At 33.0% G+C, this 17,137-nt stretch overlaps 2 protein-coding genes across 2 annotated transcripts; both read left to right on the plus strand.

Annotated features, from left to right (window-relative positions):
• The first annotated feature begins 8,225 nt into the window (after window positions 1-8,225).
• Window positions 8,226-9,704, plus strand: LOC134725561 (ATP-sensitive inward rectifier potassium channel 12-like). The gene has a single exon (XM_063589489.1). The coding sequence runs from the start codon at window positions 8,292-8,294 to the stop codon at window positions 9,654-9,656; it is 1,365 nt and encodes a 454-aa protein (XP_063445559.1). The 5' UTR covers window positions 8,226-8,291; the 3' UTR covers window positions 9,657-9,704.
• A 4,452-nt stretch (window positions 9,705-14,156) lies between these two features.
• Window positions 14,157-15,726, plus strand: LOC134725562 (ATP-sensitive inward rectifier potassium channel 1-like). Its single transcript, XM_063589490.1, has one exon. The coding sequence runs from the start codon at window positions 14,262-14,264 to the stop codon at window positions 15,285-15,287; it is 1,026 nt and encodes a 341-aa protein (XP_063445560.1). The 5' UTR covers window positions 14,157-14,261; the 3' UTR covers window positions 15,288-15,726.
• The last annotated feature ends 1,411 nt before the right edge of the window (window positions 15,727-17,137 follow it).

Here is a 17,137-nt window from a genome sequence, read left to right on the forward strand (position 1 = left end):
GAACATTTTTCTTGTAGTTTGTTATGCAGACTTACTGCCCACTACGCCATTTGCAGTGCAGTAAAACATATTTGCTCCGCTGTTGCTTTGGATGCACTATTCCATAGTTGGAGAAAAACTCTCCGTTACAGTTTCAGTAACATAGCTGTTTGGTTGTTAGTCCAAGGGTCGTTTTTATGTCACTACTGTCACTACTAGTAGTTTGTTTAAACCCTGCAAGTGGTATGTGCGATCTTCTCCAATCTCAATTGACTATGATTGTCAGTTTATCTGCCGACGGTTGGCGGTTTTCTATTTTACTCTACCTTCTTTCTTCGTTTGAGCTTCGTCTATTTTGGCGGTAATATTGGTAAACAGTCTTTCAACTTTGTTCACACTACGAATCTTTTATTCGCCTAAATGTAAGTCCAACAATGAAAGATCTGTAAATTTGCCGGGATTCGAATGCATATACCTGGTATACAGTTTTTAGAATCTTAAAATAACAATAAACATTTCTGAGGATGAGTAATATGTGTCAACAGCTTACCCATTTAGCAAATTTAATCTTAGCTATGTAACTTGTAGCACATATTTCTGGTTAATATTTCTACTTCTATTTTGTGCCTTCTTTCACTGAATATCTGAGTAAAGTTTGTACAGTAAGAACTGTAATTGATGTCTACATGTAAAGGTCTCTTTCTATTCCTTTTTCTCTAATGAATTTGGTTACTGTTCTGGTCGTCTCATTTAATGCCAAGCTTGTACTGAGGTAGCAATCATATGCGGAATGTATTCTGGTTCTTGATTACAAAATTCAATTGGCATGTTGGAGCAATTTCATATCTACTAAATTCATGTGTCATCATCCTACGTTTATTTATACCTTTCCGAACACCTACAATTATAGGTTGCAATGTAGAGTAAAATCACAGAAATACTGAACTCTGAGGAAAATTCAAAAAGTAAAATCCCTAGTGTGGGAGATGTACGGCTTTCCAACTTTAAAACTCTATGAAGCTAAAATAGTAGAGTAATATCTTCTGGACTGTTTCAATTTGCAGAACACAACAGTAATTTGAAATTTTAAAGTTTACTTTTGTTTTTCATTAAGTTTTTACAAGCATATTGCTTTGAAGTCCCAATATGTCTGGAAGACCCTATATTTGAAGTGTTTCCATTGCGCCAAAGAACTAAATTTTCAGATTGTCGAATTGTTTGTGGATTGAAGTTCTTAGATGAAGGAGATACATTGTGTTTTGTAAGATCGAGAGTGCCGGAAGCCATGTTGGAGGTCGTACAAGATGTTATTTGATTCAAGATGTTTTATAATGTGTGACATTATTATGTCCTCTATTAACTTGCGTACAGCTTATAAAGGTGGGAAGCGAAAATGTCTCCTTGTCTTCTACTTTGTCGGATATTAAAAGTGTCAAAAGTGTCCCCCATCCATTTTACTTTTGAGTCAATATCTATATAATCCCTTGAAAAATTGTAATAGTTCTTGGAGGAATATATTGGTCTAGTAGTTTTTCCATTAGTCTGATTGATGTACTTGTCTATCCCAAATTCATGTATTGGGTTTTGATGTTATATTTGTTATTCTCGTGGGATTTTGTCTGATGCTTGGTCCGTTTCTGTGTGTGTTACATTTAAGTGTTGTGTCGTTGTTCTCCTCTTGTAATTAATGCGTTTCCCTCGGTTTTAGTTTGTTCAGTTAGTTAATAGTGTTCACATATTCACATACTATACATTCAACAGTTAAATCTGCTTCACATATAGGATATTTGCATGAAATGTTACTGTTCATGTTTATATTTGTATCTATACATTTTGTGTTGTTATCATTGTATTCTATTAATTAATGCCCAGAATTGCCGTTGTTGCTTCTGATTGCTGAAAATAAACTCATCATATATACCAGGATTGAAATTTCATATGTACGCCAGACGCACGTTTCGTCTATAAAAGACTCATCAGTGACGCTCGAATTAAAAAAAAAAATAAAACGCCAAAATAAAGTACGAAGTTGAAGAGCATTGATGGCCATAAATTCATAAAAGTTTTGGCAAATACGGCTAAGATAATTTTTTCCTGAGGTAGAAAAGCCTTTGTATTTCAAAAAGTCAAAATGTTGTTAACAGTTGATTTATTATAAGTATGAACATATCAATGATAACTCAAGTCAACACAAAAGTGCTGACTACTGGGATGATGATACCCTCGGGGAAACAAATCTCAATCAGCAGTGGCATCGACCAAGAGGTTGTAAATAAACTCATCATAGAAACCAGTATTTAAATTTCAATAAACCCATCATAGATACAAGGGTTTTCGTTTGTATTTACGCCTGACACGTGTTTCGTCTACAAAAGAATCTAAAAAAGTTTTAAAAAAAGGACAAATAAAGTACGAAGTAGAAGAGCATTGAGGACCAAAGTTCCTAAAATTTGCCGAATACAGCTTAGGTAATTTATTCCTTAGGTAGAAAAGCCTTAGTATTTTTAAATTCAAAATATTTGTAAACAGTTAATTTATAAATATGACCATATCCATGATAATTCATGTCAGCACAGAAGTGCTGTCTACTGGGCTTGTGATAATCTCGGGGAATTAAAACTCCACCAGCAGTGGCATCGACCCAGTGGTTGTAAATACTAGTAGACTTATCACAAATACCAGGATTAAATTTTGTATTTACACCAGACGCACGTTTCGTCTACAAAAGACTCATCAGTGACGCTCAAATCCAAAAAAGTTAAAAAGGACAAATAAAGTACGAAGTATAACAGCATTCCGGACCAAAATTACTAAAAGTTTTGCCAAATAAATGACAGTAATGATGATATCCATATTTTTCTTAGCCTGCTGAATTGAGTTTTCTTCAATCTGTTGTCCATGTCATTGTCACAGCCACCTTTTGTTATAAGTTTTCCAATTTATGTGGTGTTCACCCTCATTATATTTTGTCTGAGAGGTGTTTATTTACAGTCCTATTTTCTGGCACTTGCTTGTTTTTTTGTTGTATATGTTGTAATTTGGAAGATAGACGTCAGCAAAATCAAGTTCTTCTAGAAAAGTGGTAAATTTCCAACTTATTCCTGTTTCATGATCTTTAATTGTTTGCTTCATGGCATAGTCAATGAATAACAAAAATAAGACATTAAACATCACACATTCTCGTTTTTACTTTAAACCATTCCGATTGTATTCCTTCGTCTATGACTGCACACTCAAATGAATCGAAAAAGGGTTTTATAAACCATAAACCATATTAAGCTTTCCCTGACTTTTTAAAGCCTACAAAGTTGATATACAAAGGAGCATTTCATTCAGAACATTGTTCTATGATGTTTATTAATAAAAGTGAAAAGGTGTTCGGTATTGGTTTTCCCCTTTCTAAAGCCAACTTGTTCTTGTCTTATCTGTTCATCTATTCCTTCTTGTATTCTTTGAACGATGCAAATTGTTCTTGTAACTTCATATACTGTTTTCATCATATAATTGCTTGTTGCCTTTTCTGCTTCTTCAATTACTAGTAAGTTGTCTATCCATTGCCTTTTGTCATTTCTTATACTTTTCTTATAAACCTCCTTGTCTTTGTCACTATAATTTTGATTAAACTGTTCTTAACTTGTTCTTATCTACTGTAGTTAGTTTTTCCCTTTAGTTATCTTCTCTCATCTACAAGTTTCCATGAGTCATTGGAGATCCAGGGCTTGTGCCCACGTTCTTTGAAACCGACGGTATTAGTTGCTGTTTCTTTATAGTATTTCGCCCCCGATGGTACCACCAGCCCAGTAGTCAGCACTTCGGTGTTGACATGAATATCAATTATGTGGTCATTTTTATAAATTTCCTGAATATAAAACTTTGAATTTTCGAAAAACTAAGGATTTTCTTATCCCAGGAATAGATTACCTTAGCCGTATTTGGCACAACTTTTTGGAATTTTGGATCCTCAATGCTTTTCAACTTTGTACTTGTTTGGCTTTATAAGTATTTTGATATGAGCGTCACTGATGAGTCTTATGTAGACGAAACGCGCGTATGGCGTACTAAATTATAATCCTGGTACCTTTAATAACTAATTAGTATTACTTCCCGGAATATTTATATGTCCTTTAGTTCGTCTGAGAGTGAACTTGTTCTTTGGCTGATTGAAAATGCTTTTCTTACTTCTGGACTTTGTAGTTCGGTGGTATCGAATCTCTTCCTTGAAGTATCTGATACTATCTTTTATCGGTAATTCGTATATATTCCCTTTGATCTTACTGCCTAATATTTTCGAGTATCAACGTTCTGGCTGTATCACTGAAAATATCAGGCAATACATTGTGTGACGTCATAATTACCGATAAACAGAATAATAGGTAGTTTCGTTTTTGATACTGACTATATCATGTGGAATATCTTAACTCGCCCTAACGGGCTCGTCTAGATATTCCACATGATATAGTCAGTATCAAAAACGAAACTACCTATTATTCTATACGTATTTCTTAGGTTTTATTCTTAATTTGCATTTGAGGAGTTCGTGATTGCTGCCAACGTCTGCTCCTCTCAGTGCCCTTGTGTCCAGTATTGAAGTTCTATGATGTCTATCTACCTGTTCTATGTAAGCGATGTTGTGTGAACTCTGGCATACATTAATCTCTCATTGATTGGCTTCCATTTAATCAGTCCCTCCCAAACTCCCAAACATATTTTCACTTTCCAAATAGTAAAATATCGCAAAGTTTTGTCATTAACGATTAAAGTAACGAAACACTTAATGGTTGTTAGAGCATAACATGATTAGTCGAGTGTAGAAAATTTACTGAAATAGATAATGTGGCACAAAATGTATTTGCTAGTAACGTCGTCCGTCGTCGTCGTCGTCCGTCGTCGTCGTCGTCCGTCGTCGTTAACTTTTACAAAAATCTTCTCCTCTGAAAGTACTGGGCCAAATTAAACCAAACTTGGCTACAATCATAATTGGGGTATCTAGTTTAAAAAATGTGTGGCGTGACCCGCAAAACCAACCAAGATGGCCGCCATGGCTAAAAATAGAACATAGGGGTGAAATGCAGCTTTTGGCTTATAACTCAAAAACCAAAGCATTTAGAGCAAATCGGACATGGGGTAAAATTGTTTATCAGGTCAAGATCTATCTGCCCTGAAATTTCCAGATGAATCGGACAATCCGTTGTTGGGTTGCTGCCCCTGGATTGGTAATTTTAAGGAAATTTTGCTGTTTTTGGTTATTATCTTGAATATTATTATAGATAGAGATAAACTGTAAACAGCAATAAGGTTCAGCAAAGTAAGATTTACAAATAAGTCAACATGACCAAAATGGTCAATTGACCCCCAAGGAGTTATTCTCCTTTATAGTCAATCTTAAACAATTTTCATAAAATTTGTAAATGTTTACTACCGGTAACATTTTCCACAGAAACTACTGGGCCAAGTTCATTATAGATAGTGATAATTGTAAGCAGCAAGAATGTTCAGTAAAGTAAGATGAACAAACATATCACCATCACCAAAATATAATTTTGTCATGAATCCATCTGCTTCCTTTGTTTAATATTTACATAGACCAAGGTGAGCGACACTGGCTCTTTAGAGCCTCTAGTTTTAATTTATACTGATTAGTTTACTTTAGCTGTCTACCAATAAAATTGATAACATGCAGTGGTCGTGGTGTTGACCTATCAAGCCGTGTTTAATAAAGTGTTTTTTTTCAAGTTTATAGCTGTGTCATTATATGTTGTTCATCTATCAAAGTTAAACTAAACAATTATATTAATGTATCAAGTTTATCAAAGTTTATGCATATGGATAGCGATGATATATGACATTTATCTAAGCTCTCAATACTATTAATGTCTTCCTTATGAATTTGTATAGTTTAGTGTTCGGTGGATTAACATTGTGACGTAGGACTAATAGGAAATTGTGTGTACTTTTTCTGTATAAATTTATAATTTTCATATTTTTTTGTTGCATGTCTTTATATTTTTACATTTAACTTATTTATAGTTAGGAGATGGTTATCTAAAACATGATAAATTGACTCTGATCCTTGTAAAAATGCATAAAAATTGAACGACAATCTTTCACAATATTTCTGTAATCTAAAAGAGCTTTCCCAAAGAAAAACGGACTGTACTTCATATATATCATATTCCAAGACTCTCTGATTTAAGCTTACGTACTCTAAAACGTATTTCATCTTTTTTAATAGACTGAATAAATGGATCTTGTTCATATGATATTTCCATGAACTTACCGATAACGTACCGACAGCACAAAAATAAATTATTTATATCCAATTTGTATTTCGACTATTGTATTATCGTTGTTGTATATTTGTGTACAAGATGTAAGTTTGTACAAATTATAATTTGTACAGGGTTTATGTACAAGTTCATTTTTTTTTACACATACCTTCTTGCACCAGGTGATAAAAGTTTATCTTCTAAAATGTATCCGTTTAATGTCTTAAATTCAAATGTATATACTTCAACCTAATATATAGTTCTATTATTTTGACCTACAACTGGAAATGAGGATACCTGAATGGTTTAAATCATAATTTAATGTTTCTCCTCATACCAAAATCATACCCTTGAAAAGTTTGTTTTTGTATCAACGCTCAGTATTAGACTATCATGCAGTTGTGGAAATATGACAGAAATATGCACACAAAAAAGAATGTGCGCTTGCATCTTCCATTTGTGTGAAGCGGTTCATAAAACACTGATAACTTGTACAAAACATCTGTACAAATTATAATTTGTACAACATTACAACTTTGAAAACAACATATAAACGATGAGGCACAAGCAGAAAAAAAAATCAAAGCTGTGCATGTAATTCATCGTAGTAAAAAAAGAAAGAGCTGCATTAAGGTGACATCTAACCATCTGTTGTGACAGAGTTATACAAGGTGAACCAATATCTCCTCTTTCGTTTCCGTTGTTTATCAATGATACAATTTTCAACCAATGATGGCACGGTATGTTTATCCAGCGAAGCAATAACATTTTTTTTCAAACTAATTAATAGATATTTGGTTTTTTAGTGTTACTTCGATTGAAATCATTTATAATCAATTGGAATAAGATATCATGAAAGCGACAGATGATATTACATAGGAATTCCCGACAAAATTTATATACACAATTTTATAAATAAATGGTTTGTCAATCAAAATAAGAATACCGTGTTATCAAGAAATTATAAGTTACACAGACCACCAACATAATCATTGACATCTAATTGACAGCAGAAATTCGAAATCAAGTTAGTTGGCTTTTTTTTTTACAAATTTAGATTATTACAAAAAAAACACTGAGCCAATAGAAATCCAAGATGACAAAAAGATAAACAACCATGGCTAAAAGAAAAAGATTAAAAGACGGTGAGGCCACAAATATTACGAATATAACTTTTATAGATAAAATTAATATTTAAGGTGGTACCAAACACCTTGACTAAAATATATTTGGCTCATTTGATTTTCATAAAAGTATGACAAATTATTTACTTTGACCCTTTGAAAATTATATGAAAATTTCAAAAACCTTGAACCACACACTTTTCACACACTTTTCGGAAAAACTTCATTGGAAATATAGCAGTTTGACAAACACCATTTTTGATCATTCAGAAGCTTTAATATCCCTAAATAAACAATGTGATTAAAACGTTTAGCTAAGTTTTACAGAGTTATCTCCCTGTAGTGTTGAGAACCACCTAATAGTTATTTCTATAATTTGTTTACAGCGTTGAGTTATTATATTTTTTATCAATCAAAATACAAACGTTGTTTAAAATTCTGTGCACATGTCTTATAAACAAGGACAAGTATTTAATGCCAGTACAAACATGTACATGTAATTTAAATTATTTAAATATATCTTAATGTTATTGTTGCATAAAATGCAAATGAGATTATAGTGGCTCCAAATCCAAATAACCAGAATAACGATGATGATGGGGATGATAATGATTATTATTATGATCATAACAGTGATACTAATGATTAACTAACATGTAAGGAGACTAATTAAAATGTAAACAAACATGTTTTTAGGAAGATTATATTGTTTTTTAATTTGTTCGAATCTTCTTGTGATTGACAGTATTCATAAGAAAATATAATAAAACGTTTCATGGTAACACTTTTTGATAAAACCAATGATGACCAGATAACATGTTTGTCTGTCTAAGGTAAATTGTATACAAGTACATACATGGATAGTAATTAATCATAAAATAAATGACACTACAAGTCAAAGTGCGTGTATTATACTGTTGTGATGCGCACGTCTACTCCTTGTCGCACTATACCTGGAAGAAAAACACCGAGAAAATTTGAAATTATGACTGTAGTTAGTGAAAACTCTGACGAAAATCAACAACAAATGGAGAATGGAGATTGTAGTCAGCATGTGCCTCCTATTATACGTGAGAAAAAGATTTCGACAATTAGTAGAATTTCAAAAAAGAGCATTCAACAGAAAATTTATAAGAAAGGAAAAGTGAAATTTGACAAGTCCACCAAAGCGTACACTAAAAGTACACCTCGACTTGTAGAACGTAGTGGCAGTTGTAACATAGTATCAAGGACTATAAATGGAAAACAAACATCAGTATTCACGGATTTCTTCATGACTCTGATTGAAACTAAATGGAGACTTGTTCTTCCTATTTTTGGTATGAGTGTTATTATTTCCTGGATTGCTTATGCTGGAATATTTTACGGGATATCATCAGCTCATGGGGATTTTAATGAAGACGTAGTTGCTGGACATAAAAACTGTATTGCGAATGCCGAAGACTTTTTCGCCATTTTATTGTTTTCTATGGAAACCCAAACGACGATTGGGTATGGTTCGAGGTATGTAACTGATGCTTGTCCAGGGGCTATATTTGTTATTATGTTACAGTCAATATGGGGTGCATTATTACAGGCACTTCTAACAGGATTAGTTATTGCAAAAATTCAGAAACCATCAAAACGAGGAAATACTATTTTATTCAGCAAGTATATTTGTATTTCTCAGGAACACGATGGAAAATACTTGTCTATTCGTATAGCCGACCTTCAAAAGAGTAACATGATTGAAACAAGCACCCGTGCTGTTTGTGTAGTGAGTACCTTGACGACGGATGGTGATTTTATTTCACACTTCCGGCATGACATGGAGTTTAAACTAGACAAAAAGTACAGTAGGATACAGCTTCAATGGCCGGTAGTGCTTACAACCCGCCTACAACCACACAGTCCTTTATACAACATGGACGAAGACGATTTAAGGAATTCTGACCTTGAACTTATCATTTTAATGGATGGTATCATAGAATCAACCGGAATGACCGTTCAGACAAGGACATCATATATACCAAGCGAATTTCAATGGCAGCATAAATTCAAGCCAATGATTGCAAATATAAATTCATCGGGAGTTTGTGAATTTACTCTGAAACTTTTTCATGAAACCGAGGAAATTGAGGAAGAAATTAATTATGAGCCATATCATAAACTTAAAAGAATAAATCGAAGTCAGTCTTCGAAATGTTCCGAATATGGAAGAACTGAGTCTGGGTTCAGTGAAGGCATAGATACTGATGTATCTTCGTGTTGTAGCGATTTTTCAGTATTTGATGCAAAATATACTTGACTATACATATTTCTTGTGATATTTTCAAATAAAGAAAATCATAACTCAGTTGTTTTAATTATTTGAAAAATAGAAGTAAAATGTAAGCATATTCGTGATACCCTTAATTTCTTTTTGTAACAAACAAAATATAACTTACTTCTAAGGCTTTAAAGCTATTGGGGTTGCAACGTATTCAAAGATCACTTTGCATTTCATTGTGTTAATTAATTATCGGATAAAGAACAAATCCAAGGGAAATAATGGTATGAAGGTGGCCATATATCAAGCAAATTATTTATTTATGTACATCCATATCCTGTAGGTTGATATTATTTATAAATTAAATATTGCTTATTTGGGTCACCTTTAACTATCCATCATCTTAAGTGAAATTACCACAATGGCAGTAGTTCATCTTAATCACGTTAGTACATGATTTACTTTACTATTAAGCAAATACTTCATGGCATTCTCCTTCTAACATTTTAGGGAAATTTAGTGTAAAACCAAATATATTCTGCCCTTTTTACAATTTAGGCCGTGATGTGGTTTACAGAATAAAGAATAATGTAAAAAAAATAAAAATAATGATGAATTAAGAAAAATTAGAAAGAGAAAAAAAATAATGGAGTAGAGTGCTAAAATAAAAAGAATTAATGTGGAAAATTTAAAAAATAAAAAAAAAAGAAATGCATCTTATGATTGCATATAAATTTAATCACAAAAAAAAAAATATTTAAATTTTGCTGAATAAGCATTAGTTTTAAAGAAAAATGCACCTAAAATTAAAGATTATAGAAATAAAAAAACAAACTCATGCAGACCGCCTATAATCATAAATGCACAATGCCCAAATGTTTTATTGAATTAAAATATTCAATATCGCAGAATATCAAACTTCCGACAATACAATATAAAATGTATTTGACGTGAAGTAAATTCGTTTTGTTGGTGGTTAAAAAACCTGACGGAGTCCACACTTTTATATATGACCTGCAATCAGTTAACACGACTGTCTAAAAATTAATAACAGAACATACACTATGACTGGGATCCCTGGGAGTTACAACGAGCCAAATTAAAGTTCATTAGATTAAGTCTGCAAGTCTGCAGTCAGTTCACAATACAAAAAAGAAAGTGAAATAGTTGAAGTTAATTTCAGTTTCAATATTTTGCTACACCTTTCATATTACCAAATACATACACCTTGAATGATCATTATGATATTACAATTTGAAACAGTACATCATATGTCTGCACTGGTCTCAATGCAAGGTATGATTTTTCATGAATTTTCAGATTTTATATTTAATCATAAATTGGTTCTCAAAAGTCAATTTCTGCAATCGTTTACTGCAAAAGTTTAAATAAGACAATAGCAAATGATCATTCAATATAATCGTTCAAAGAAATGCAAGAAAACATAAACCCTGGAGCCGCATATATAACGACTAAAATCACCTAGAAAAGTATCTCTTGTTTGGTAATTTATGTAAGATTGTGATTGAGACAAGGATGTCCATTGTTTTGTCTGATATTTGATTTTCAAGGATGTGGGGTCGATTGACTGTCGACTTCTTTGCGTCGCGCGGCAATATTTTAAAAAATATTCTGATCCGTCCAAAAATATGAATATTAAAATATCAGAATATATCTTAAATAAATTAAAACATCAGTACACATTTAAAAAACCCCATATAAACAGAAACTGTTAGACATCGGTTTTATTTATACTGTTTTCCTTATTGCTTAGTCCATAGATGTTGTATTATCAATACGATACTTCCAAGTTTAGTCTTACTAGAAATTTTAAAGCCCCTTGATAAAGTTTTTTCCGTCAAAAGATGCACTGATTTAATATTATAAATGAGTAAACGTAGACAATATCCGGTAAATTGTGAAACTAACACGTGCACCCGCCCAGTTCAGTAGACATGTTTAAAATAATTCATTATGTCTGTTTTTCAGCTCATAAAACATTGTAATTGTTATAAAACTAAGATTGCAACTCCCTCGGACGGGTTTAACTTTTCTGCTGATTTAGGCGAGATATTCTTAACATATTTTCTTTCAAAATACTAGTGATATACTAGGGTTATAAAAATGAAAAATATTAAAATGAACTATATTTGTGTTTTAGTATATTTTTAGCTATGGGTGTAACTTGAAGGTATATACACACTAGGAAAACCATATGTAGGGGATTTCCCATGGTGAATAATCACGTTATACAAGATCAAAAGAACCACTGATACCGTTTTTTATCCGTCAATATAAACATCACTTCGTCATGTATATGGTGTACGTGTTGCTATGTTTTATTATGAATAGTGCTACTCAAGGGCGGATCTAGACTTTGAGGTTAGAGGAGGGCGAAACCGTAACATTTAGTGGACGTTTTATATGGCTATAAAATTATTCTTTTTTTCTATTTTGTAGGCGTCTAAAATTTGTTACAGAAAAGTGTTAATTCTGAAAGATTGCTTTGAAAATTACCTCAAAACGTTTGTAATTTTCAAACAGTTAGTAGTGATTTTATGCTGTTGTAAAAATAGACTTATGTTAGGGGGAGGGGATTCCGCTATCTTGTTTAAACACCTCCCTATTTGTATGTATGTCAATGTTCTAAGTCAAGAGTCTTTAATTCAGTGGTTGTCGTTTGTTGTTTTGTTTCACATTGTTTTTCGTTAATTTTTTGTACATTAGTAAGGCATGATTTAGTTTACTTGTTTGAATTGTTTTACATTTGTGATTCAGTCTCGGGGCCTTTTATAGCTGACTATGTGATATAGGCTTTGTTCATTTAAGAAGGCCGTGCGGTGACCTTTATCTGTTGATGTCTGTATCATTTGATCTCTTTTACAGAGTTGTTTAAATACAATCATGCCACATCTTCTTTGTTTATAATAACTATGAAATATTCTATTGCATCACGTGTAACCAGTAATATACAGTTTAAATTTTCTGCTGATGCAAACTTACGAAGATACTTATAGTTTGGAATAAATTACAGATTTGCAATATGCGCTCTTATAAATCTTCCTAATTGTATCATGCACCCAATTGCTATATGTCTATCCTGCATCAGCAAACAAACAATGACATAACATAAAAATATGTCATGCGTCATTTGTATACATTGACGTACCTAATACTGATGCCGAGTAACACACATATTTATCATTGAATCATCATGAGTGACATTTTTATGGATATCAAGCCATTTCCAACAGTGTTCCTGGTTAGGAGGGATTGAGCTCTCAAAAACAAATTTAACCCCGCCACATCCTGAATGTACCTGTCCCAGGCCAAGAGCATGTTATTTGGTGGTTATCGTTCGATGCTGTCTGTTATATTATTGTTTGGTCATCAATCATGCATTTGTTATGTAATAAATCAGCTACAGAAACCAAAAAAAGAGTGTAAGTTTGCAAAATTTAAACGTCATGTCAAGTCTACTTAATGGTGGACGAACTTTTAAACGAGAAGACTTTTAATTGACAAGACACATGATGGAACAAACAAACAAAATATACATAACAATGAACGCTATACAGATTGCTATAGCATGTGTTCCACTAGGGTATACGTATAGCCTGTGGTCCGTCAAACTGAACGAGCAAACAAATCAGATGCATGTATACTCAAAATCGTTAAAATAACGTAATGCACTGAGTGGATAAGATCTGTGGCTATGTGTGGCATGTTAAAATGATAAGTATCTACCAATTTACTCTTGCGACCATAAAACTATTAAGAAAAAGCAAGAATTACCAGAATTTAATTTCTTGTGAGTTCATTAGTCTCTATGGATCACTCAAAGTTTGACAACGAGTTGAAGTGAAGAGCCCGCAGTTGACAACCTTGACGTATACCTTATATGAAATCAAAATAAAAAAACATGTTTAAACCGTCATATCATTGCGTATAGTAAGTAGTCCTCGTTTTTCGTCTGGGAGGTATGACCGCATAGGTCGTCCCCTTTGATATGAAGCCACGTCCGCTCGGCCTAAATAGAGGCGTTTAGTCACATGTGTAATGTAACTAGAGTTTAAACACTCTGTACACTAACTACCCTTGCAACAACTCCTTGAGTGGTCAATGTGAAGCCTGTAGCTGGTCAGAATTATTGTTTTGGTTTTTCTTGTCTTGAAATGCATGAAATTATTGCCATTGGGATTAATGTACGCAACAACATTATATAACTTGAAAATATGTATCAAACAATGTGATAAAAAAAAAGGTTTTCGAATCTAACATGGATGATACTGAGTTATAAATACTGACGACATTGCTTAATAAAAAAAAAATGACTAGTAACCTTTTACACTTGCTATTGTCATAGTTGTCATTATTTGATTTTTACGCTCCCTATAAATAATAATGTAAAGTTTTTTTTTAATTTTAAAAACATGTAAATATTGTTCTGGTGTAGTATGAAATTACTTGTGTACAAACAATGACAAATTGTCATCTTTTACATGTAATTTATGTTCCGTTTAATGTCACCGTACAGGTGATTATTCATTTTGTATATCTGTCTGACACGCATGCGGGATACACGCTGTTGTGTTGCTTAGCTAGGAATAAACATGAATGTCTTAAGCAAGGCTGGATGTTAAAATGTCAAAAAAGGACGAAAACATTATATTTTCTAATAGTCACAACAGAATTGTTAGCAAGCAGGGAAGTTACAGGGTGAAACTAGAAACTACGAGGAAAACTATTTTAAAACATTACTTGAGAGATACATTTACTACTCTAGTGGACGCTAAATGGCGATGGTCAATATTATTGTTTGTAAGTGGATTTTTATTGACATGGATTACTTTTGCCATAATTTATCTCGCACTTGCTCGTAGTCATGGTGACTTAGAAAATGAAGATGAAGAAGTCTGTGTGGAAAATGTTTATGATTTTACTTCTGCACTATTATTTTCAGTTGAAACACAGCATACAATTGGATATGGTTATAGACATGTGACCACAGACTGTCCCCATGCTGTATTGGTAGTATTTATTCAATTCATTCTTGGTATAGGAGTGCAATGTTTAACAGCAGCGATCGTCTTTTCAAAGCTAATCCGCTCGAAGAGGCGAGGGGACTCCGTTGTATTTAGCCAAAAAGCTTGTTTGGCTGTCGTTGATGGACAATGGCGTTTGATGGTAAGAGTAGCAGACTTTCGAAAATCAAAGCTCGTTGGTGTAAAGGCCAAAGGAATACTGATAAAGCGTTCTGTGGTTAACAGCAAACACCACCTTGAACAAACATTCATTGATTTCGTATCAGAAGGAGGAAGTGATACTTTGACACTGTTATGGCCAGCTGTCATCTATCATACAATAAACAAAGATAGTCCATTGTGGCCACCATTGACACTACGAAGGTTAGGGGGATATTCTGAAATCGTAGTGAGTCTGGACGGTGTTATCGAGAGTACGAGTCGAGTTGTTCAGACAAGAACATCATATATCCCCGAAGAGATTCATTATGGGTATAAATTCCAAAATATATGCCCCCAGATAACAGAAGAGGGGAAATATCAATGTAGTTACTTTGAAATTAACACAGTTTCTCCAGTGGTAACCCCACAATTAAGAAAAAGAATATCTGTAACGTCAGTATCTTCAAAGGAATCAATGTACTAGACTTTTTTTTATATAAGTGAATCAGAAGATGGATGTTCAGTACATACAGATCTACTTAGTGACATCATCCATTGAAGAAAGAAATAAACCAAGATAACATGAGATTTCCCATGTTCTTGCGTGAAATATCTGCACATATTCTTTTACTACCAGTTATGTAAGAAAACGACACTTCGCCTGCAGCAGAATACCATTTAGACATGTTAAAGTACGTTTTTATGAACTTCGACGTAATTTGTGTGCAGTGAGCTACGTTAGCTTGTACATTGTTATTACTTTCTATGACAAGAGTATTGAATTCAAATAGAAATAATTATATAATTATCTTTCATAATCATAACATGAAAATGTTTATGTTTGGTGTGAAGAAACATGTTCTTATTTTGTTTATGCATGTCCATCATATTGTCAACAAATAGAAGTCATAAATGATGACAGATTCAAGGTGTTTCTTTAATATATCGACTAAAATAAGTTATGAAAGATAGACATATACAATACACGTACATGATCTGCATTCAAATTTTACTTGTACTATAGGTTTAGAAATGGCAAGAAAAACAAAGCAGCCCGAGCCTTTTTCCATTTTTGCAGGGATAACCGAGTTTTGTATTAGTTAATTATTTTTCAAGTAGTTTATGAGTTTGTTTAATCCTCAAATTTGAGGAAAAACTTCCTACTTGAGACCAGTGCTCTCTAGACTTTTGTGCACAAATACTGGCCTATGCGAATCAAAAGAACTGGGAAATCCGAATCAATTTGAAGTGGCCTTAATGGTCCTTAATGCTTTTTAATGCATCGCACTAGTTGGACGCGGACCCCGAAGAGAAAACCAATACGTTTATACTAAACATTTGTAGAAGATACATAGCTATGACAAATTATGTCTTTACAGAAAAATTATTACTGTTTTTATCATTATATATCAAAAGGTTACTTACTTAATTTGGATTTGCTTCATGTAACATATACTTTGTTTGAGGATTCACAAAAAAAAACTTTTATAAATTCAAAGTATCAACTTGAGCATAAATAGGATTAGTAACTTTATCATTAAGCACAAATTACACTCCCAAGAGGGCAAAAGGCATGACAATTACATGCACATTCGCTGCTTTCGATTGAAACAGGAAGCAGGGGCGGATGCAGGAATTTTCGAAAGGGGGGGTGCTAACCCAGGGCAAAGGGGGGTGCAAAACATATGTCCAGATACAAATGCATTGATCGGCAAAAATAAAGGGGGGGGGGGGTGCGCACCCCCGGAACCCCCCTCTGGATCCGCCACTGGGAAGGTACAATAAACCGATGACTTTTACATTGTCTTATCGGGGCTTTTTATAGCTGACTATGCGGTATGGGTTTTGCTCATTGTTGAAGGCCGTGCGGTGACCTATATTTGTTAATGTCTGTGTCATTTTGGTCTCTTGTGGACAGTTTTATCATTGGCAATCATACCACATCTTCTTTTTTATATTATCAACTGAAAAATTCTGTGTAAATTTGGAAGAGACAAAATAAATGAATTGCATTGTATAGTGTCCATATTATAAAAACCTTCTTATAAAGTTAGGTATTTTCAAGAATTTGATTAAAGATGATAATTACAGTAATGGTTAATTCAAGACGGATATATAATTATTTGAGTCTAGCTTTTGAAGTTCATATTAACACATAATGTTAGTTGATATTCGTAACCATAGGCAATGGAAGTACTATACAATATAATAAACTTGTGGTTAAATCATATCATTCATTTTCATTTCAGTTGTGAATCATGTTTTTTTATATGTTGTACACTAGAATTACTCATTGTTATACATATTGAATGTGCTTTATCCAATAAAATATTT

Source organism: Mytilus trossulus, chromosome 7 (genome assembly GCF_036588685.1).
Source record: "Mytilus trossulus isolate FHL-02 chromosome 7, PNRI_Mtr1.1.1.hap1, whole genome shotgun sequence".
In the NCBI taxonomy this organism is placed as follows: Eukaryota; Metazoa; Mollusca; class Bivalvia; order Mytilida; family Mytilidae; genus Mytilus; species Mytilus trossulus.

Bases quoted from the DNA above. Each gene is read 5' to 3' on its own strand.
- LOC134725561 (XM_063589489.1), top strand. From the start codon at position 8,292: ATGCGCACGTCTACTCCTTGTCGCACTATACCTGGAAGAAAAACACCG.
- LOC134725562 (XM_063589490.1), top strand. From the start codon at position 14,262: ATGTCAAAAAAGGACGAAAACATTATATTTTCTAATAGTCACAACAGA.